This window comes from Quercus robur, chromosome 4, assembly GCF_932294415.1.
Source record: "Quercus robur chromosome 4, dhQueRobu3.1, whole genome shotgun sequence".
NCBI lineage: Eukaryota > Viridiplantae > Streptophyta > Magnoliopsida > Fagales > Fagaceae > Quercus > Quercus robur.
Genome location: NC_065537.1, coordinates 34,755,712 through 34,780,429, shown reverse-complemented (window position 1 = coordinate 34,780,429; position 24,718 = coordinate 34,755,712). Strand labels below are relative to the sequence as shown.

General features: G+C 38.8%; 1 protein-coding gene across 1 annotated transcript; it reads left to right on the top strand.

Moving 5' to 3' along the window:
* Positions 1–4,858: 4,858 nt before the first annotated feature.
* LOC126721792 (uncharacterized) lies at positions 4,859–5,347 on the top strand. Its single transcript, XM_050424850.1, has one exon. The coding sequence runs from the start codon at positions 4,859–4,861 to the stop codon at positions 5,345–5,347; it is 489 nt and encodes a 162-aa protein (XP_050280807.1).
* Positions 5,348–24,718: the final 19,371 nt, after the last annotated feature.

Genomic DNA, 24,718 nt, shown 5'->3' with positions numbered 1-24,718 from the left:
ACCCAGAACCAAACACAAACCCAGAATATTGTAATATTATAATAGATTGCTCAACCACAAACCCAGCTCAACCATACCAACACAAACCCAGCTCAATCCCTCTGTTTTGCCCTTTAACCTCCACATCTCATTTTTGTGGATCAAGCGCCATTCAAGATGCTCTTAGCTTGTAGATCGGGGACTTCAGAAACCCCATCTCTTCCTCAATGAGACAGGAATTGATCACAAACAAGAAAACAAGCAGCGGTTGTGGCGGCGACTGGTCGATTTGGTTGTCTTGGGAGTACTCGATTGTGGTGTAACGAGGGAAGTGGTTGCACTGGAAGTAGAAAAGGGCAGATCCAGATCTTGGCGGCGAAGTCGACGATGGCGAAGGGGTTGAGGACGGAGCGACATATGCGGTAGTGGAGAGAAGGGAGGAGGGTGATGTTCGGGAAAGGTTTGATTGGAGAGTAAATGGCAGAGACTGGGATGACACAGTTTGAGGATTCTTGCTTCGTGCCTAGGATCACGTTCCATGGCATTCGGACTCCGTCGTGGGATTCTAGTTCCAGGAATTCTGCCATTTTGGGATTTTGAATTCCTTCTTTTTTGTTTGTTTTTGTGTTCTTAAATTTGAGTTTGTGTTTGGTTCTGGGTTTGTTTTTGTGTTCTTATTGTTTTTAATTTTTTTATTTAGTTAAAATTGATAAATTATTATTTTTTTTTTTAAATAGATGTTAATGGGGCTTTTTTTTATAATATTTTAATTTCTCCGGCAGCCACCTCAGCTATCTCCGGCAGCCACCTCAGCTATTTTCATCAGTTGATTGACGGAAAGGACGAAAATAATACGCGTTAATTGGTTTAGAGACTAAAAGTGGCAAAATTAAAATATAGGGACCAAAATGGAAAAAAGCAAAAATGTAGGGACTAAAAGTGCATTTAGGCCTTTTTTTATTTATTTTTTACCAACTCCTCTTGCACTGTTCATGGGACATGAACAATGCATTAAGGCAAAATGAATAGTGTTTTGTGAGTGTAAATAGTAACCGGAAATTAATTTTTTATTGTTTTCAATTTTCAATTTTCAGCAAAATAAGCGGTATCCAAACGCACCATAAATTTATTGCATGCAATGCTAACACGTCATTCTAGGTGACCTATACAAAAGCACATATGCATGTCTTTCGTATTTGGAAATTATAATTTTTATCCATTGGAAAAAAAAATTTGTGAATGCTCAGCCAATGCCCTATCCCTTAAGACAGGTAAAAAAAAGCTTTATAATGTAGAGAATCTTATTTTAATAGAAGGGAGGAGTCAAAAAAGAGTCTATGATAGAAGTGTTGATGGGAGTGCTTTGTTCTTTGAAGAAACGGCGGTGGCTGTAGTGCAACATCGTTGAGAACAATGATAGCCTTTAGATGGAACTGCTGGGGGCTTGGGAACCCCCAGTTAGTTAGAGTGTTGTGCGAATTTGTGCAATGGTGTAATCCTAAAATTGTCTTCCTATCGGAGACAAAACTAAAGAAGAAAGCTATGGAAAATGAAAAGGAGAAAGCAGGCTTTGCTAATGGGTTGATTGTTCCAAGCTCGGGTAGAAGTGGTGGAATAGCATTACTTTGGAAGAGGGACATTTCGATGGAAGTACAAGGGTATTTAGACAATTACATTGATGCAATCGTTACTGATCCTTCATCTGGTTTCAAGTGGCAAATTACTAGGTTTTATGGGCACCCAAAAACCTATTGGAGAAAGGAGTCTTGGAACTTACTCCGAACTTTGAATAGAAGATACAAAATGCCGTGGATGTTTTTTAGAGACATCAATGAAATAGTATCCATGGAAAAAAAAAAGTTGGGGGCAATGAGACGTTAAAGATAGATGGACGACATTCAGGAAGCGATACATGAATGTGGATTCAAGGATTTGAGGTATTGTGGATCTAATTTTACATGGTGTAATATGCAGGAGATGGATGATAGAGTATATTTAAGGTTGGGTAGAGCATTGGCCATGACTGATTGGATTGACCACTACAGAGAAACAAGGGTGTACCATTTGGTGTATTCCACATCAGACCATTACGCCTTATTAGTCATTGATACTTTACCACAGAAGCCTCTTAGAAAGCGAAGATTCCATTTTGAGGCCATGTGGACTAAAAGGGAAGACTGCAAAGCTGTTATTAAGGCTTCTTGGGAAGGGTGCTTGTAGATGAACACTCCATATAGCTGATAGGCTTAAGCAGTGTGCTGTTGATCTGTCAAGATGGAACAAATAAATTTTTGGACATGTGCCAAAACAAATACAAAAAAAGAGAAGGGCTCTCATTGATCTAGTCCTTATAGACAGGGATGGAAACCTAGGTAGTGAAATCAACAAGCTAAGGAAAGAGATTAATGTTCTCTTAAATAGTGAGGAAATAATGTGGCATTAGCGAGCAAGAGTACTTTGGATGAACTCAGGGGATTGTAACACCAAGTATTTTCATTCCAAAGCCTTAGATTGAAGGAAGAAAAATACCATTTATGGAATCTTGGATGAAAATGGGAATTGGTGTGAATCCATTGAGGGTATTGCAGACGTTGCTGTATCCTACTTTGAAAAACTATATACAACCTCTCATCCTAACTGTATCCCAAAGGTCATTGGAGCAATCCCAGCTAGAGTCACTCATGAAATGAATCAAAGTCTCATTAAGCAATTCACCAAGGAGAAAGTGGAGACAGCCCTTAAGCAGATGCACCCGATCGAAGCCCCTGGCCTAGATGGTATGTTTGCCAAAAATATTGGGATGTGATAGGTACTAATGTTACTAGCATGGTGTTGAATGTTTTGAATTGTAACATGTACATTATTGAAATTAATAAAACCAACATCACTCTGGTCCCAAAAACAAATAGTCCATCCAAAATGACTAAATATAGACCCATTAGCCTAAGTAATGTAGCCTATAAGCTTATATCCAAGGTCCTTGCCAATCAACTAAAGGCAATCTTGCCTTATCTTATAACAAAAAATCAAAGTGCCTTCCTTTCTAAAAGGCTAATCACGGACAATGTCCTGGTTGCCTTCGAACTTATGCATTATTTGGAAAGCAAAAAAGATGGCAAAGATGGCTACATGGCAGTCAAATTGGACATGAGCAAGGTGTACGATAGAGTAGAATGGGCCTTTATTGAGAAGGTTATGGAAAAAATGAGTTTTCATGAAAGATGGATAAGTCTTATAATGCATTGCAAAACCACTGTTTCCTACTCTGTATTGATAAATGGCGTGGCTTATGGAAGCATAATTCCTACTAGAGGTCTCTGTCAAGGAGACTTCTTATCCTCATGTTTATTCTTGTTATGTGCAGATAGTTTTTCCTCTCTAATCAATAATGCTATCTAGAATCAGATGTTGGGTGGTATAACCATTAGTAGAGGCTGCCCAATGGCCACCCATCTTTTCTTTGCGGACTACAGCTTGCTGTTTTGTAAAGCAAGCGTCCACAAGTGCCAACAACTCATTGATATCCTCTAACTCTACTAAGCTGCATCTGACCAAAAGGTTAATACTGATAAATCATCAGTATTTTTTAGTCGTAATACCCTTGCAGAAGTGGAGAGTGGGGTAATGAGTATCCTTGGACCTATGAGTGATTCTTGGCACTCCAAGTACCTTGGACTACCATCTATTATTGGCAAGTCAAAAACTGAAGCCTTCGTAGAAATCAAAGAGAGAGTGGGGAAAAAGCTGTCAGGATGGAAGAATAAAATGCTATCAATAGGTGACAAGGAGATCCTCATAAAAGTAGTTGCCCAAGCAATTTCGACATATACAATGAGCTGCTTTCAACTACCAAAGGGTTTGTATGATGAGATGGAAGGGATAATGCGAAGATTTTGGTGGGGACAGCGTAAACAAGAAACAAACATAACATGGGTGAGTTGGAAGAAGATGTGTAAATCAAAGCTTAGAGGAGGAATGAGATTTCGAAACCTTCAAGCCTTCAACCTTGCAATGCTAGCAAAGTAAGGCGAGAGATTGCTAACAAAAAAGACTCCCTTGTGGCTTGGAAGTGATTAAGCAAGGAACCTGATGGCTAGTTGGTAATGAAAATCTGATCCATATTTGGGATGACAAATGGATGCCCACGCCCACAACCTACATGGTAATTTCTCCCCCAAAACTGTATGACGACTTTCCCATGGTCTCCTCTCTTATTGATAGAGATACCAAAAGATGGAAAGCCAATATTGTCAGATCTATTTTCCTTCCTTTAGAGGCAAACACCATTCTTAATATTCCACTAATCTACATTATGCCTAAGAACAAGATTTTATGGGTTGGTAATAGAAAGGGGGAATTTACAGTTAAATGTGCTTACTACATTGCCCTCAAGGTGATTGGAACAGAGGATGAGGGAGAAAGTTCCACTGGGGACTGCAAGAATGCTCTTTGGAAAAGGATGTGGCATCTTAAAATCCCTACAAAGACAAATCTTTGCGTGGAAAGCATGTATGGATGGTCTCCCAACAGGGGAGGTAAACTTAAAAAAGAGGGGGTTAATATTGATAAGCTATGCCTATGTTGTGGAAAAGGACTTGAGTCAATCTCCCATTCCTTAATTTATTATGACATTGCAAGGAGAGTTTGGGATTGCTGGTCAGACCGCCCTGTTGAAATCCTTTCAAGCCCCTTGGATTTTTTTGATTTAGCTTTGGAGATCATGACACAAGGGAAAACTCAAGACCTTGAATTCTTTTTTATCACAACTTGGTCAATTTGGTACAATAAGAACTAGGTAGTGCATGAGTCGGCTTGCTAGTCCCTCAATCAAATCTGGAGCTTTGCTAGAAGGTATTTACAGGACTACAAGGAGATAGTCATGCCTCTAGGCCATCATAGGTCCTATAAGGGCAATAGATGGGTAGCTCCCCCACGCATGTTTAAAATCAATGTGGACGGAGCTACATCAGAAAATGGAAGGAACTCAAGCATGGGAGTGATCATAAGAGACTCTCAAGGTTTGGTGGTGGTAGCTTGCTCAAGGTACCTATTTGGCCAATTCACTACCCCTGAAGTGGAAGTGCTTGTTGTTGAGTATGGCATCCTTTTTGCCCAAGAATTGGAGCTCTCACAGGTAATCATAGAGTCAGATGCTCTGTCAGCGGTGCAGAGTATAGTTGATAGAGAGACTGATGGAAGTCTAGGCCATTTGTATTCTGGTATTAGTCAAGTCCTTGAGTTATTTAGCAGGTGGGAAATTAAGCATTTGAAAAGGGAATACAATAGGGTAGTTCATGAGCTTTCCCAACTTGCTAGGAGGAACGAAGCTTCTCAAAGATGGATAGGGGTCTCCCCTCGTATAGTTTAAAAGCTAATCTCAGCATATTGTAGTTAGCTTGAGGCTCTCTTGGTCTTGTATGTTTCTCTGTTGTACTCTCTTTTCATTCTGCTTGTATCTAGTTTCATATATATATATATATATATGTATATATAAAGATTGGTGTCTTAATCTGATGATAAAGAGCTATCATCAGAAGCGGATGCTATAGGTTGAAACTATATCAAACAAAAAAAACTATAATATTTCTTTTGATTGGCTAGTTAATAATCCTTTCATTTCCAAAAAATAAGATATTCTATCGGTTTTATTTTTTCTTAAATATGAAATTTGATAATAATGATATTTATTAATAAGCATTTATTATAATCCTGTTTGAAAATGAAACTATCTATTCAATGCTTACCAAAAAAAAAAAAACTATCTATTCAATCATTTAAAATAAAATATGATATAGTAAAATTTTATTAGTGCATGTAATTATATGAGGTTTTACAAGTAATTTTAATTTAAATTTTATAAAAAAAAAAATTAAATTACAATATTTAGTTGATTGCCACGCACCCATAGCGTGATAACCACTCCACAAATACAAAATTTTTATAGGGTGGGGGAGACAAGAGCCAGGGTTTAAGTTTCTAAGAGAGAGCTTCACAAACATATAAATTTAAATTAGGTGAGGATAGAATTTATATCTTGAATAAAAAAATTTTAAAAAAAAATTAAAAAGCTTACCTAGTGTACGTGCAAGTTAGATTTTGAACTTGTATGAAAAGTGGATGAGCTATCTAACAGTCTATTTTAATGAAAAAACTCGAAAGTGATAAAAATGAAAGCTTTAACATCATAAGAGAAAAAGAAAGCATTGCAAGGAAAGTAAAGTAAACAAAGAATGTACGTGGAAAACCCTTAGGAAGGGATGAAAAACCACGGGTGAGCAAGGGGGAATGCCCCTTACTCTTTCAAGCTCTCTATAATGTCAAAAATGGAAGTTTTTCCTTGTACAATGATGGTGTTCTTCCTAAAAGAGAGACATTTTCTCTACCTCACTTCCTTACAAACTTTCTACTCTTTTCTTTAAGGTTCTCTCTTGGTTCTTCCCCTAATGGTCTAGCAACATGTTTCTCTTATAGTCCGAGGAATGTTGTAAGGTACAAAAGACAGGTGTCAAATCACAATTCCTCCATTCAAATCCTAATACAACTGCTGTACTAAGTAATGGCTGGAGGAGAGAGAGAGAGTGAGCACGATAAAGTCAGGGTAGTGGCATAGAGGGTGATCCTGCCACTATTTGGGGAGCAATCCTTAGACAAGGAAAGGGACATCAGGGGCACTAAGAGTGATGCATGTGTCCTCAAAAGTGGTCCAGCACAAGCCCAGCCAATAAAAGGATATTTCATAGCCTCTAACCGTAGGGAGTTACTATCTCCCTTTTGTGAGTACTGGGTGTACATATCAGGTGCAAATCTCACTCTTCTCCAAGATGGTCACGCCATTGGCACGAACCAAAGATCCTTTACTTCAGCCAACGTTCCTTCTCCTTTGCTCACAGTCATTCCACGTGTAGGGTTCAGACTCAACCATGTTAGCATTTGTTGGTGTACAGTACATTAGCCCCTTGACTGTCAATGGTGCTTGGTGGCTAAAGTCTTTGACAGTCACATTGTATTAGACTTCAATTCTCAAGCAATTATGCCTTGAGATGTTTGAAACTGGACACATGGCTTTCGCGGGCGTTTCTAGCCGTTTTGGTGTCGCTTCATTTCCCGCACTTGGCAGACAGACATTACTCTTCATAAATGTCGTGTCTTTTCACTTGACTCCGGTTGGTGATTAAAAAGGAAAAGATCTTACTATATTCTTCATTCCTTTTGCATCTTCACATCTTCTTTTTCTCAAAGAGAAAATATCCCATTGTCAATGAAATGGCAAGCCTTTCTTTAGCAGGTTCCAACTCTGTTAGGGGCATCTTAAGTTCCTCTAGAGAGGACTCAGGTTCTTCAAGTAACAACAATGCACCACCACCACCCTTCCTCCTCCCCTCCCTTTTCCAATCTTTCCCCTTCCCCTTCAAGTCTTCCTTCCTTAAGAAGTTCAACCATGGGAAGGGAGTGAAGAAGGAGGAGGACTCAGAAGAGCTTCAGTTGAAGGCCAAAGAATATGCTAAGGATGAAGCCTACAATGCCTTCATGGGGGCTGCTCCAAGGTGCAGAGCTTTTCAAACAAGCTCTGATTTAAGCATAATAGCCTCCAGCAATTCTGATTATGACTCAGAGGAGTCAGATTCCTTTGATGACTCCGACTCTAAAGATGATGAAAGTGATGAGGAGGAGGAAGATGAGGAGGACGAGATGGAGGAAGAGGAGGAGGACATGGTTTTGGATTACCCCTAAGAAGATTCTGATTCGAGGAGAGACTTGGATACCTGCAAACTTCGCTCCCCTTAAGCCGCTCGCCTTCAACCTGCAATCATCTTCTTCTTTTATTTTTTATTTTTTTTTATAGGTAGGCCATATTATTGGTCTTAGGTTGTAGGTTTTTTTTTGGTTAATGTATGGAAAAGGGGTGATAGGCCAAAAGTGCCATACAATGTAAATCTCCCTTTCTTTTTGGAACATATTTATATTTAATATAAACAATATAGTTTGCTCTAAACATTGTTGTGTATTATATATATATATATATATTAATTATTGCATCCCTTCACAAAGGCATAACATGCAAACATGTCAGTTAAACAAAATGTGAGACAAAGTAGGATTAGACCTGTTGATGGAGGGTTATGCCTTTTCACCCTTTCTGTAAAGGCAGTTTTCCTTGTTTTTCTTCTTTTTGCCAATAGATATTGCCAGATATTTTGGCTCTCCCTTTTGTTGACACATGTCAATCATTTTGAAAAGGTGTCTCACTTTTGAACAACCATTTTTAGAGGGAAAATAGTAATTGCCTAGAGTATAAAGGGAAAAGGAACTATCTCCTTCCCCCGTTTTTCTCATTTTTCCTTATCTTCTTTTCTTTGAACCCAAACTTTAGAATTCTCCACAAGCATGAAAACCATGGGTGTCAAACGCAACCTGAGATCCAGTTTTTCAAAGATTATAGAGCCTTCAACCCCTAAGTTTAATAGGCCACTGCTAGGGTGAGAAGAGAATCCTTCCACAAAGGAGCAATGGATTATCTCCCCTTTTTTCAAAGATTTCCTATTCAATAAAAGTTTCAATTGGGACTCTGTTCCCTGTTCTTAAAATCCCCCTACATAGCATGTGGGGAGCCTGATGATCTTCTCACTATGGATTTGGATTTGAAGCACATTCCTCGGCTTGGCACTTGTAGAGGAGATTTTGCTCCCACCACTGATGTGGTATTCAAATCTCACCCGTCTATTTCCAAAGGCCAGAAAAGTTGGTGTCGAAGGGTGTTGACAAATCCTCCCTTCATGGATATCCTAAAAAAAGTACATCTTGTGCACACTGTGCTAGTGCTTTTTGGCCTGGATATTAGCAGGGATAGTGAAAGCCTCATTTCTCTTTTATACCAGTGGAATTCCACTACTCACAACTTCTTTATAGGGTGTCAATAAGCCTTTCCCCCCCTTAAGGATGTTTATGAGATATTGAGACTTCCCCTGTTTGGAGATGGTGAGGTGGCTAACATTTCCTTATCTCCTGATGAAGCCAAAGTTGTGAAGTTCCTTGAAGATGCAGTAAAGAAAACCTTGAAGAAGCCAGTCTTGAAGGCAACAAGGAAAAGAAAAGCCCCCAGTGACAAAATGCTAGAAGACACTAACGTTGGCAATGACAAAGGTTCCAGGGCCAACTCAGATTAGATATTTCTAGAGAAAGTATGCTGATGGCGTGGATGAAGAAGCCAATTCGGATTCTTTAAAGGAAGGCACAGACTTCGTTGTAGGAGAAGGTAACTCTAGCCCTTATGAACTTGAAACTTTTATTGCTTTCTTGCTATCTCGCCATCTATTTGAAGGATATAGACATCGCATTTTGTACCCCTTACAACTCGGGCCCTCGTTCCCCAATTACGCACAAACACTAAGGCTCAAGGCCAGTTTAAAGCCCAATCAGATATTAAATTGACTTGAGGAGTGTTAAAATGGAGAATATAACCTTTTAAATAAGCAAAATTCTATTTTTCAAAATGAAAGACCAAAGTGGCCCTCGGCCCACATACATGGGCAGCGGTTTGCGTACGTGGGCCAAAGCATGCATACGCAGGCACATTTCTGCATACGCAACTAGGGTTTCAAAAGCATGGAAAATGCAAGTCTTTTGCAATAGTGGCTGAGGTTTGGAATGAATCCCACATCGTCTGGGGACCATTCCAAACCTCATTTTTTTCCACTATACAAAGCCTTACATAGTACATTTTCAAAACATATAGAAATCCCACAGGAAAACCTAAGATTCACTAAAAAACTAATGAATCATAAGGGAGTTTTTCACAAAACACCCTCAAGTCAATTTTATTTGATGAAGACCTTTTCTGGCCCCAATCCTTTTAGTTTAACGTTGCTAATCGCTTGTTTAATGATTTGTGATAAATTTGAATGAGGGAAACGATCAAAATCAAAGCTTGGGAACTCCTTTTAGAGGTATCAAGCTTCAACCTTTCTTTTCTCTTTTTAGTCTTTCTTTTGCTATTTAATATGTTTTTCTTGCTTTGTTTGTGTTATAACATGTTTGCATAGTTTAGTTTTACGCTTGTTTGATGTTTATAAGCATGCTAGATTGTTAGAATTAGGGTTTTCTTTTATACTATGTTTTTCTGTTTTGTGTTTCTACATTAGGGTTTTTGAATAAGTCCCATGCACGCATGCCACAAGCATGCGTATGCTAATTAAACCCTGTGTACGTAGGTCTCTGGCTGTGTACGCAAGCACTTGCCTAGAAACCCTAATTCAAATCTCTTGTGTTGTTTGGTATGTTACTTCACATGTCTTGCCTCTATTTAAACCCTTTTCATATGTATATACGTATTTGAGTCTCTGGTTCACATGCTTTATTTGTTGGTATCTCTCATATGTTAGATTAGGGTTTGTCTTCTTGTTTCTTAATACCATGCCATTCATTCACATGCTCATGCATTGATGCCATAGGTGCTGAGTTACTGCAAGGTAAGTAAAGGTAAGTCATGCATTGAACATGCATCTTTTGTGATGAATGTGCTTGTATAATGTTTGGTTTTGAGTATGGATGTTTACATGATCATGTGATTGCCATGATTAAGTCGCTGCCTTGCTTTAGATGTATGGTAGCGTTTTCACATGCTAGATGAATGTTAGGGTTTGTATATGTGTGCGGTTTCGCTTTTTATTGCTTTATGGATAGATATATGTTTTGGGATGAATGATGCCATGTTGTATGTTAGAGGCATGCTAGCGTGTGTGTGAGTAAGAATACAAGTGTTGAATTTGTTTTTAATAAGGTTAAGACAAAAGACATAATAATAGGAAGCCAACCTTAGAGTTGGGTGATCTTGGGTGCCTAACACCTTCCTAAGAACGTACCTAAACTCTGAATTCATACTCTGATAGCAAGATCAAAGGTCATTCCTCAAAAGGACGCTATATACATGATTCCAAGACCATTGCAAAAACTAGGTGGTGACTCCCTCCTTGTGTCCACAATATCCTCAAGAGAAAATCCTAGGTAGACATTTCTCTTTAGCTGTCAAGTTAGCCAAAGGATATTCCTTCCCCCTTGCCCCTTATTTCTTAGGAACTTTGTATTCTCATTTAGATCGTTTCACCCTTGACCTGTAATGTTCATGAGGTAGATTTCAAGTAGAGACATTCGTACCTATGGCATTTTTACAAATCTAGCCGTGGGAACACTTTAGGAACTATGCTTCTGTCTCCAAAGCTTTAAGTTCCATTAAAACCAACCTGCCATCACCCAAAGGATTACCACGATCATGGCATTGGAATAAGGATGTGGTATCTTCTAACAGCTTCTCATGTAAGGTGCTAGATGACCCACTGACTGGACAGGCAGACCTTATTTCTCTTTGGTGGGCAGACTCCCTCCCTTGTTCCAGTCTTTGACAAATGAAACTATTTCTCGCTATAGAGATGTTCCTTGGTCTGAGAAGGAACTTTCTTTTGTTGCTCGCACCTTTACTTCCCATCTTCAGGCGCTCTTTCAAGATGATTTTGAAACCCAAGCTTATAATCCTCAGAGACTTGCTCGCCAATTTGGTTTTAACCAAGGTGTACTAGGACATCTCTCTACCCTAGCCCTTCCTACTATAGTAGCGTCATTAGCTTTTAAGAGCAACAATCTTATTAAGGTGTTGGTGTCTAGTTCTGAAGTTCCTTTTGCCTCTCCCTCCAGAACTGGATTACCTTCACCTCGGTTTAAAGCATGGTGGCCTGGCATTAGGGAACGTGTTAGGAACTTTGGGGAGAGTGGGTCTCAACGCATAGATATCTCACCCATCTTCCAAGGTGATTTGACTTTGAAACTCTCTGCCAAAGCCAAACCTTCAGCCATTAAGAGAAAACGGAAGAATGTCAAGGTTTCTGCTGTGAAGAAACCAAGAGTATGTACCTTCTTCTTTTACTCTGTTTCTTTTGTAATATTTTCCTTGATTAATGGCGTATATGACTTTCCTTTCTCCTTTCTCTCTTTTGACCTTTGATAGTTTAAAGAAGTTGTTCTTCAAACTCAAACCTAAGTGAAAGCCACTCTTTTGGCGTAAGTTGCCTTTGTACAAGAAGTGGTTCCTAAGGAGGAAACATAATCTGATATTGAAAGGGGGGATTTGAATTGGGTGTATACCGACGATCCCAAAGAGAAAGAAGATTTCATAGAAGTCACTTCCAAAGAACAAGAATGTGAAAGCACCAAGGCAGACTGCAATCCACTGATCTCATTGCTTTCTCCCCCTTTGACAGCAGTGTGTTCTAAGCTACTTTCAAAGTATCCTGAGATAGTAGGGGATACTACCAAAGTGGACACTGTCTCTTAGGAGCTTTATGTTGAGGCGAGTTGGGTTTGTCGTATCCCAACTGCAATCTAAAGGTAAAGAGGACAATCTGACTCTTTCCTTTGATGAACTCCTTTCCACACTAGGTGATGCTGAAGGCATGGGTTTCAATGTCGGGTGGCTAAAGAGCCGTGTCATCGCATTAAGAGACCTAAAGAAGGCAGGGCCCTCCGTTCGTGCCTCCTTGTCCTCGCTTCACCAGTTGAGAGCTAACAAAATCTCTTGTATCAACAAAACAAAGGAGACAAGGTTAGCCATAAAGGCGTATAGCACTTTAACCACCTAGCTCCAAGAGTCCATTGTCAAGCTTTAAGAGGAATTTTCATCCAAGCAGGAAGCTAATTCTGCCCTTCAGACTCAGCTAGAAGGTGTTTCAGCAGAACAAAGTTTTTTGGACAAAGAAATTGAGAAGTTGGAAGGCGAGCTAGGCGTTCTGAGCCATCCATATTTTTCTCTTGATAATATCAGTACTCTTACATACATTATTTAATTTTCAAGTTTGAAATATTTTTATGGTCATAGGAAACCCAATTATTGTATTATAAACTCTGTTATGTTCTTATTCAGTTAGGATATTGAACTTTGTATGCATATCATGAACAGTAGAATATGAAGTAACTAAATGGAAAGGGTCTTATATATAATAATATAAACATTGTGGAAGCAGAGAGTATCCGGTTACAAAACTAAGCATAGTCATTCTTGCATAGTACTTATTAAGGTGAGCTCTACTGATAGGGCTATACGCCTTTATACCTGCTTTATCTTTTAGCCAATAGTGTCTAGTTTGATGTGCTTCTTCCATGATGTAAGGTCTTTCCCATTTTGGAAAAAGCTTGTGTCTAATAGCTCCAGCCACACCTCGTACATGAGGGGCTATTTTCCATAAAAATTCTCATACTTTAAACTTTCTTTCTTTAACTTGGCCTTCATGCCTGGTAAAGGCAGTTATGAAAGGCAGCATTGTTGCATTTTTCCTCAACAATCTCCAAGATGTCTTCTCTGGGTATCTCTACTATCTCTGCTAACTTCATTATTGGCCTTACTAAATCTATTGGGATGACAGTCTTTGTGCCATAGACTAGGGAAAAAGGGTGAGGCTTTTGTAGCTTGCGATTTGGCTGTTCTATAAGCCCACAAAGCTGGAGGAAGTTCCTCTCTCCATCCATTTCCATTCTCTTTAGTCTTTCCCAATATCTTTAGTAGTCTCTTATTGGAGGCCTTAGCCTGGTCATTTCCTTCAAGTTAATATGGTGTTGATGTCATGTGAGTTATGGAGTACCATTCTGTTAAACGGTGCACATCCTTATTCAGGAATGATGTGCCATTGTCAGAAATAAATTTGCTAGGTACCCCAAAGCGACATATTATATTTTCCCTAAGAAAATTAGCCACTGAGCTACCTGTTACTTTCTTCATGGCCACAACTGCCACCCACTTAGTAAATAGTTCAGTGGCTACCAATATCCAAACGCATCCCTCAGAAGGGGGATTTATGGGACCTATGAAGTCCAACCTTAGCTGTGGAAAGGATATGGAGCCATTGTTGGGTAGAGACTTTAATGGCTAGTATTTATCTCATCCCCTCGCCTTTGATATTCTTGGCACTTCTTGGCGAAATCTTAAGCATCCCTTTGCATGGTGGGCCAGTAGTATCCCTAGTGCAAAGCCATTTGCCATATCTTCCTGCCACTAGGGTGTCCTGCTGGCTCTCCTTCATGCAAATCTGAGAGGATGCCCTTTACCTCTTTGCTAGGAATGCACACTAGCCATTTCCCATGGAAGCTTCTTTTGAACAACTTCTCATCCACTATCTTGAATCTTGTTGCATACTTCTTTAGCTTCACCCTTTCTGATCGATCAGTAGGTAGTACACCCTCTAAAAGGTATCTCAAGTACGGATCCAACCAATCTTCTTCTTGTACTTTACTATTCAACACTTCTACTTGATCTGGAGGTATGATAGAACAAGTCTTACAGTCTCTCTACTCTTCTTTGGCATCATTGGCCATCTCTGGCCAAAAGACCCCTAGTCTCTACAATCTTTCATATAGGCCGACATCGAGGTTTACCCCACAAATATCATGGTGTAACCTATGCAACTGTGTTAGCCCTTCTTGCCTCGAAACACACTTCATCAGCAATCCTTCTGGTCCTCTGGAAAAAAAATTCCCATTGATCTTAAGGAAATATTTCATATTTGATGGCAAACTCATCTCAATGTCCTTGTCCTGGACCATTGCCTTCAACAAAGGTTTTCGCCAATCTTTGGGGAGGCATAACCCGCATTTGATCAAGCCAGACTGTTACTCTACCTGAAGTGTCATCTTCTCCTTATTTAATACATATTTAATGGCTAGGGTGGCTAGTGAATCAGCTAGCTTGTTCTTATTCTGGTTAACCATCTTGCATTTTGTGGAGGTGAAGTGTTTCATGAGCTTTTGCACCGTGGCCTTGTAAGCAACCAAGCTAGGAGTCTCCACCCTATAGGTTCCTTCAACTTGCTTAATGACTAACTCGGAATCCCCAAATACTTTTAACTTTCTTGTGTCAACTCTTTTGGCAGCCTTTAATCCTGTCACTAGGGCTTCATATTCTGATTCATTGTTTGAGTAGGGCAAACACAACTTATAAGCAAACGTGTGCTTTTCCCCAATGACTTTAGCACTACTCCTAATTCCCCCTCCTTGAGATGTAGATGAGCCATCAAAGTGCATAGACCATTCTTGTTCTTCTATCACCAAAACCTCTTGTTGGGGAAGTGAGAAATCACTGGTCCTTGGGATGTTGGCTAGCAGATCAGCCACTGCTTGCCCTTTAATGGCAGATGGTCTTATGCATTTGATATCAGGACATGATGTCAGAATAGTCCATTGAGCCATTCTCCCCAACAATTGAGGGCGGGTTAAAAGATATTTCACAGGATTACTCTTTGTCACCAATTGTATGCGATGCCCTAGAAAGTACTGATTGAATTTTGACACATCAAATGCCAAGGATAGATATACCTTTTCAGCTGTGGAGTACCTCAAATCTAGTCCTTTCATAAGCCTGCTAATATAATACACTAGCTTCTCCACGCCTCCTTGTTCCTGAGCCAGTAGTACCCCCAGTGACTCCTCCATGTTGGCTATGTACAATAAAAGAGGCATGCTAGGTGATGGAGCAACCATGGTATGAGGATCCTCTAAAATTGCTTGTATTTTTGTGAATGCTTTCTCACATTGGTCACACCATACAAAGGCTACTCCCTTCTTGGTTTACTCGACCAAGGGTTTTAAGATCTCTGCTAGCCCTGGGATGAACCTTCTCAGGTAGGACACTTTTCCCACAAAGCTTCTTAGTTCTTTCAAAGTTGCTGGAGGGGTGAGTGCAGCCATTGCCTTGGCTTTAGTGGGATCCAGGTCAATCCCTCTCTAATGAATAAGGAATCCCAAAAACCTTCATGAGGATACCCCAAAGGCACATTTCGAAGGTTTCATTCTCATGTTGTACTCCCTGCATCTCTCAAAAACTTGTCTTAATTACAACAAATGTTCAACCAGGTTCTTTGCCTTTATCACTAGGTCATCAACATAGTCTTCCACCTGCTTATGCAATATATCACCAAAGATCAAAGTCATTGTCTTCTGGTAGATAGCACTAGCATTCTTCAATCCAAAAGGCATCATTTTTTAGTAGTAATTCCCAAAAGGGCGTCCTAAATGCAGTTTTGTGGGCATCTGCTGGCTCCATAAATATCTTATTATAACCACTGTAGACATCCATAAAGGAGAAGCATTCGTGTCTAGCAGTTGCATCTACCAGAATGTCGACATTGGGCAAGGGAAACTCATCTTTAGGACAAGCTCTATTGAGATCTCTGAAATCTACACAAATCTTTATCTGTCTGCCCTTCTTCTTTACAAGAACTATGTTGGCTAACCACTCAAGACATTTGATTTCTTCTATGAATCCTACCTTCAAAAGATTGCTCACCCCAGCTTTGATCTTTTCCTCAATATCTAAGCAATATTTCCTTGCTAGCTACTTCACAGGCTTTCTTTAGGATCAACATTCAACCTCTGAGTGACCAGCTTTGGATCTAATCTAGGAATCTCTTTATAGTCCTAAGCAAAGATGTCTTTATACTTCTTCTATAGAGCTATTAGTTTTCTCTTTTCTCCTTCAGGTAAACCTTTACTTATCTTAACCATTCTTTCTCTTCCTTCCTCGTCGAGGTTGATCTCAACGAGCTCTTCTTAGACATTCTTCATAACATCATTCATGCACTCAGGCGCTTCCTTCACGGGTTCTTCAATTATGCATTCCCCTATTGGCTGTTGAGTAAGACTAAAGGGGTTAGGCCCGCCAGTCTCCCGACCCCTTTCCCTGATTTTCAGAATTCATAGACCACCCTGCCATCAGGCTTGGTGGTCCTTCTGATCTTAGGGGGTCTCTCAGGCTCTACAACTTCTCCATCATCTTCTTCCTCCTATCCTAAAACTGTGGCATTGAAAGGAAGGATCTTGTTCTCTCCTTCAAGTTCGAGCTTTTATAGAAAGCTGCCTCTTTATAGTGGAGTTCTACTCTATCATAAGGCATCCTAGTGGCCTTAATGGTCACAAGCCTTCCTCTCCAGACGGCCTTCACACATTAATGATATGTGGAAGCCACTGCTTTGTGTGTTTTAAGCCAAGGGCAGTCTAGAATAACATGGTATGAAGTATCACCATCCATCACATGCATAAAAGTGCATGCTCTAATGGGCCTCACCTTCAAATCTAAGGATACATGTCTCAGAGTGCATTGCTGTAATGATCCTATCCCTGCCACTTGAAGTGGCTCTCAAATGGTTCTTTCTCTTGGAATGCCCAAAGCATCCAATGTCAGGAGAGGTAGAATGTTGGTAGAGGCACCAGTATCTACTAAGGCTTTCTTAATTTGAAAAGCTTCTAGAAGAGCAGTAACATACAAGGGCCTCTCACCATCATTGATTCTCTAATCTCTTGATATGACACCTGCAACACACTTCCCTCGGAGGTAACTAATCCCTGGCTCTTTTCCACCACTCGAGTTAGGGCCTGAGCTGCCTTTCTTCTAACTAATGGCCTAAGTCCCATCCTTTCAAGAAAGGCATGAACTTTATCATCTTGCTGGATTCTCAACTTCATCTCTTCATCCTACAATGGCACAGGAGCAACACTGCTACTATATTCTCAACCTCTTCTTCCATAGGGTCCTCACATCCTATGAAGAAGGTCATTGCCACCTCAAGTCTGTGCATTCTTTGGTTTGCACGCTTCCCATTCTTGATGACTAAATCACCCTTGGCCACCTTTTCATGGAATAGTTTCTTATAGTATAATAGTCCATGGTGTGGTGATCACTCCTATGATACCAATAGTAAAGCACACCTCACTTTTCCTCCTCTATTGGCTCACGTTTGCACTCAGGCAAGACCACCATGCTATCCTTCACCCAGGCATCAAGGATACTGTATAGCTCTTCCACTGAGACAGAAAAAAGGGTGAAGGATACCACTTCTTTCTCTCTTCCTGCCTTTGGCGGCCTTTTTTGGCTCTTTTACCATAGCTACATCCACCTTTTTGCTCTCCTGCTTCCAAGGCTGTCTAGGGGTACTTGTGGTTTGTGAAGTTGAGCCTTTGGAAGGTTTCTTCACTGACATATAGTCCTCCTAGATGCTTCTACCAATCTTGTAAAACTTGGGATCAGAAGATTCTCCAGGTAAGGACAATATCCATATAGCATGCCAGCAATACAAATGTCCACCAATATTTCTTCCTCTACAGGATCATAGCACATTAAGGAGAGGTCCCTAAACCTACGAATGTAGTCTAGTAACCCTTTGGATATCCTCTGCCTTTCTTGTTATAGGTCCAATAGAGTGAGCTTTTCATCGAAGGCGGAGAACTTCTTCATGAACTTGGTAGCCATATCATTCCAGCACAAAACTGACCCTGATAAAAGACTGGCGTATCAAGTAAAGGCTCAACCTTCTAGGGATTTAAAGAATTCCCTAAGTCTTAACTCATGGTCGTGAGAGTGAGCCATCAAGGCATCCACATACCTCCTAATATGCTCCTTAGCATTCCTAATCGTGTCATCGTACTTAGGGAATATAGGAGGTGTGTAGTTGGTAGGATAAGGCTTTCTGGCCGTTTCTTCAGGGTAAGGAGACTTCATATCGATGTAAGTAGAACTCTTTGCTTTCCTAGCCTTAACAAAAATGGCCATGATATCCTCCATGGTCAAGTATGGAGATGCTTGGGGTCCTTCAGGCTTTAGGGGTGGAACATGGTTTGACCTTTCGGTGTCTTCCTGAGGTCCTTGGCCTCCCTGTGGGGTCTGAGGGGTAGCTATCCTTTAGTGTAAAGACTAGAGCTCTTCCTACATAGAGGCCTAAGAACATTGAAGATTCTTAATGGTTGCCATGTGGTCCCTGTTACCAGGCTATCTGACCTCTTCAAATGATTTTGTGCCCCTCAGTCTGCATAGAGACATGGTCTGCACTTACTTCTACAAGCTGATTTTCTCCTGAACCAGCTTGAGCACCTGCGTTTTTCTTTCTTGGAGGCCTCAAATGGCCAAACAGAAAGCTTACCTACTGTATATGCAAGTTAGATTTTGAACTTGTATGGAAAGTGAATGAGCTATCTAATAGTACATTTTAATGAAAAAACTCGAAAGTGATAAAAATGAAAGCTTTAACATCATAAAGTCGAGAGAAAAAGAAAGCATTGCAAGGAAAGTAAAGAAAGCAAAGAATGTATGTGGAAAACCCTTAGGAAGGGATAAAAACCATGGGTGAACATGGGGGAATGTCCCTTACTCTTTCAAGCTCTCTATTACGTAAAAAATGGAAGTTTTTCCTTGTACAATGATGTCATTCTTCCTAAAAGAGAGGCATTTTCTCTACCTCAATTCCTTACAGACTTTCTACTCTTTTATCTAAGGTTCTCTCCTAGTTCTTCCCCTAATGGTCCAGCAGCATGTTCCTCTTATAGTCCAAGGAATGTTACCAGGTACAAAAGGCAGGTGTTAAACCACAATTCCTCCATTTGAATCCTAATACAACTATTGTACTATGTTATGGCTAGAGTAGAGAGAGTGAGCACGCTAAAGTCAGGGTAGTGGCATGGAGGGTGACTCTGCCACTACATAGGGAACAATCCTGGGACAAGGAAAGGGATGTCAGGGGCACTAATAGTGATGCACATGTCCTCAACAGTAGTCCAGCACAAGCCTAGCCAATAAAAGGATATTTCATAGCCTTTAACCATAGGGGGTCACTATCTCCCTTTTGTGAGTGCTGGTTGTCCATGTTAGATGCAAATATCACTCTTCCCCAAGATGGTCACGCCATTGGCATGGACCAAATATCCTTTACTTCAACCAATGTTCCCTCCCTTTTGCTTACAGTCATTCCACATGTAGGGTATCCAACCATGTCAGCACTCTCACATGCCTTGGCTAGTGTACTATACACCTAGCAACACTAAAAGAAGCCATTAAAAAATCAAAGGCATTTACTCTGTGAGAGAGAGAGAGAGAGAGAGAGAGAGAGCCTCTGATATATATATATATATATATATATATATTGGTAATAAGGAAATAACATTAAAAGATGAAGAGACACAAGCATCTTAGGACAATGCCTGTTAAGGTACAACCCAGAAAAATCAAAAGAAAGACAGTTCTCTAAGTCCGTAGGAGGACTATCATACATAATAAGGCCTAAGGGTTGGTGAGTTCCCCCTTTTGCAAGGTGATCCACACATCTGTTCGCTTCTCGAAAGTAGTGGCTAAACCAAGTTTGGGGATTCTGGTAGCTAGGGTGCTTGCAGTCATTGACAATAGAAGAAATAACAGAATTAGGTTGGTTGGGATTAGATATCACATCAATAATAGCTTTGGCATCTAGTTCAATGATCACATCAGGAAAATTTCTGCCAAGGCAAAGAGTAAGGCCATCTCGCACAACCCATAATTCAGCCATATAGCTGGATGTGATGCCAATACGACGAGAGAAGCAAAGGATCTAGTTCCCATTTTCATCCCGAACCACTCCTCCCCCTCCCGCTACCCTCGAGTTACCAAGGGAAGATCCATGCGGATTTTTTTTGCTTTCAATCTTGTTGAACTATAGTGACAAGAGTCAAGTATGATGGTGGAATCTAATGTAAAAAACTCGACTACACAATTTAGTTTGAACGCCCTAGCAAAGATTGGACACACTAGCTAGCCTAATTTGGGACAGGAAATAATTAGGGTTCTTGGCCCTCTTTAGGGTGGGAGTGAGGTATTTTGATTAGGGAATGACATGATGATGAGGATTGTAGTTTGGAGGGCTTTTGAAAATGATGAATAAGCACACAGGGAGACCATTAATGTAGGCAAACCTTTTCAAGAAGAAATTGGCTTGCCGCCATTCATGAGACCTTGAGTCCCACAACAACTATTCTATTATGGGATCTATTACAGTTTATCAAATGTATCTTTAGATCTTCTTGGCATGTCTTGGCATTTTTATAACTAACCGATAACTATAGAATTTTCTTCTACAACTTGTTATAGAAGAAAGCCAAGCCTAAATTTTACAAAATATAAGTACAAACTATTGCAATTGAAAGTATGCAAGTGCTAATACACTACATAAGGTTAGCTTAAAAAAAACCTGTTGATTGGTTAATCTTCTAATAATAAAATGATTATTTGATGGAAAAATAAATTCTCTAATAACATAAGCAAATGCTTGAACGCATTTTGGCAGTAAAGGGTTTATACGCGAGTCTTTTGGCTAAATATTGCTAAAATATGAGTCCCTAAGAGTGAAGAGAAAGATAACTAACATGCCCAATAGTGTTTAGGAACCAAATTGGTTAGTTTAAAATATCTTGCACTTGATTGACATTAACTCAAATCTCAAGGTAAGTTAACGGTATTTACCTTCAATTATTATTGGCTTTTATGTATATGTAGTTGATTTTGGTCTTTGAAGTTTAAGGGGAAAAATAAAATTTGGGTTAATTACATATTCATATTATATGATTCTTGATAATTTTATTTGTTGCAAATGCTAATATGAGGTCAAGGTTTAAAACAAATGGATTGTCAAAAAAACTGTAAAATAGATAGGTTTGAGGTTTTGAGATTGAATCAAGTTCAACTATGATGATATAATAATTAATTTCATATTAAATAAATACAAAAAATAGAATAAATTTGTAAAATTTACTAACATTGATTAAAAAATTATCCGCTAAAATTTATGTAATTTCAAAATATATCACATGAGTTAAAAAAGAAAATATAATATATTTAATTCCTTAAGTACATGGCATGCTTGCATAAACAAACAAATAATTTCAAATTTTTGAAAAAGGATTATAATGAGCGAAGACTAATTACAAAAAAAAGAAAAAGAAAGAAAAAAAAATTGATCTTCAAAATTCAAATCGACCATGCCCGGTTGGCTTTACTATTGATTTAAAGAAGAGGGAAATACTTATACTTCTTTATTAAATATCTAATCATTTTTAAAGAATACATATTTTTAGCTTCCAAAACATGTATCAAATGTGGTACAGTCTAGCGATTTGTTCTTAAATAAAAGCTTAGGTTATGTTTAGTAACAGTTTTTGTTTTCTATTTTCAAAAACTTGTCTTTGGGAATAAAAAGAATTTTTTTTTTTTTTTTTTTTTTTGTATTTTTAAATCAAAACATGTTTGGTTAGTTGAACTAAATAATTAAAAAAAAAAATTTGAAGAAAAAAATAGAAAATTTGTTTGGTAATTTTTTTTGGAGAACCTGTTTGGTAATTTTGATGATGCTAAAACAAGATTATATACTTCTTACAAAAGGCAAATGGAAATTACTATCCAAATATAAAATGTAGCACGCAGGGTGATTAAAAATTTCTAAAGAAGCTATATGTTATATAGTCTATAGACTCTATACTCTATGTGCACAAAGCTATATGGTCTTAGTTTTAGATGGATATTGCAAAAAACGTTTGGCAATGCTAGTAACAGTACAACCAATTTTGACATTTAAAATAGGGAAATTATTAGTTTACATTTTACTATTTATATAAGATTTACATTGTAGATTAAAAAAATTTGTACATGCATAAATTTGCATGAATAGTGTATAATATTGTACATTACATGTATAGTAAATATAAACCAATAATTGTTCTCCAAGGAACTAAGCCAACATTGCACATGGAAACCTGTTAGGACATATGTGTTTCACTTGTTAAGAACATATGTCATGATTTTATGTAATTGGCTTATCCTTTGACAAAACGCACTTTACTTGTATTTGGGTAGATTTAGGATGTCTTTAAATACTTCAAGAAACCTTATTTCAAGATCAAGTATTGAAACCTACAAGTCTGTTCAAGAAAACAAGTTCAGAGTACAAAATCATTAAAGCTCGACAGCTGGCTCGACAGCTGCATCTATCGAGCTTAAGGAAGCTGTTCTTCATTCAGTGTGCTCGACACTTGCTCGACACCTTCTCGACACCTGCTATCTGTCGAGGTTTAAGATTTTTAGAATTTTCAATCTGATTTTCTTGGGATCCGTGAATGTGTCTTTGGGCCTTCTTTTCTCCTAAACCTAGACATATAAAAGGATCAGTTTAAGGGCCATCAAAGTGTTCACAAGTTGCACAAGTTTTGAGCAAACTCTGTTCAAGCAAATTGTGACCGGAGACGAAGTTCTTTCCCTAGTTCATCTCTTTCTCTTGAAGAAGTTGCTGTGTATGTGCACCGTAGGGTTTTGTGACCAAGCATCTTCTTGATCTTCATCGTGTGGATGAATTGAAGAACTTTGCAACCAACAACCTTCTTAGTTGGTGATTGAAGTCGCGTACTGGGATCCGCGCAATTGGTTAGTCACGTACTGGGAGTCGTGCATCTAAAAGGGAACTGTCACTACAGAACAAGTTCAATTGGGTATTGGGGTAAGGGTTCAACTGTAGGTTGGTAAGGTACTTGGATTCCTTTACTTGTAACCGCTTGTTGTGATAATAATAGAGTTTCAGGAGTGGTGACTTGAAAATCACCCGGTGGGGTTTTTGCCGTTAGGTTTTCCCCATTCATAAACAAATCACTGTGTTATTTATTTTCCGCTGCGTATTTAGTTTATTGGTGATTTGTTTGTGCTACCACGCGTTTGCATGATAAATTGATTAATTAATAACTTGGCTAATTAATTAATTAATTTCTATCACAAGAGGTCATTCAGTTTGTGGCCTATTAAGACCCATAAGATATTATGAACAATTTATGCAATTTTCTAACAACCTGCATAAATACTTTATCAATATGCTAGCCTAAGATCTTCCTACTTGTAAGGTGGTGCTTCTCTATAGAACAGTTGAGTTTCACACAACGGAGTTTTAAAAAATAAAAATAGAGTGCAAGATAAAGAGAGAAAATCCTATGCGAGAGAAGGAATGAGATAGAAAAAATATATATATTGAAATTTCTTATTACTAGGATTTGAACTCTAGTGCTAACTCATAAAATGAGACAAATTAATTAAATTAGGTGCACATTTTCATTGACTATTAAAAATTAGTAACTAAAAACAGACTTATACATGTTTTCAATTTCCTTCAAAAATTAATTTTTGAGAACAATTTTTGTTTCTATCCATTTTGGGTTTCCAAACAAATTTTTTAGTCTAAAAAATAGAAAATAATTTTGAAAACATGATATAAGGGAAAAAACAGGGCCAAAATGGCCAAATACCACTGTTGGCCAAAATTTTAGCAATCAACCACTGTTTTCGAAATAATTAGCAATCTACCATCTTTTCAAAACTCGAGTTTGTGAAACTTGAGTTTGCTGAGTTTTAGGAACTTGAGTACCATAAAAATAGCCACCGTGGCACACGCTGAGGTGGATTTTTTTAATTAAAAAATGCCACTTGGAACTTGAGTTTTGTAAAATCGAGTTCCTTGTAAACAAAACTCGACCTCTTTAAGCTCGAGTTATTTAAAAATTAAAACATGGAACTTGAATTTTAATTTTTATTGATGCTCGAGTTTGCAAAACTCGAGTACTGTGTATGATAAAAGTTCATAACATGCATGGCACTCACTCTTATATATAGTTGTTGTGGCCTTTTTTTTCTTTCTTTTTTTTTGACAAATGGCCCAACAATAGAAGAAGCCCAACAATAGGGAAAGGAAATGGAAAGAGGTAATTAGCCAAATAGGCTAACGTGGCAGAAATGATAGCCAATAAGCCCATAGGCACAACAAGAGGTAAAAGTAAAGTAAATGGGTCATGGAAGCCTACAGAATGAGGTAATTAGCCTAATGGGCCAACATGGCAAGAATGACAGCCAACAGGCCCATAGGCACAACAAGAGGTAAAAGTA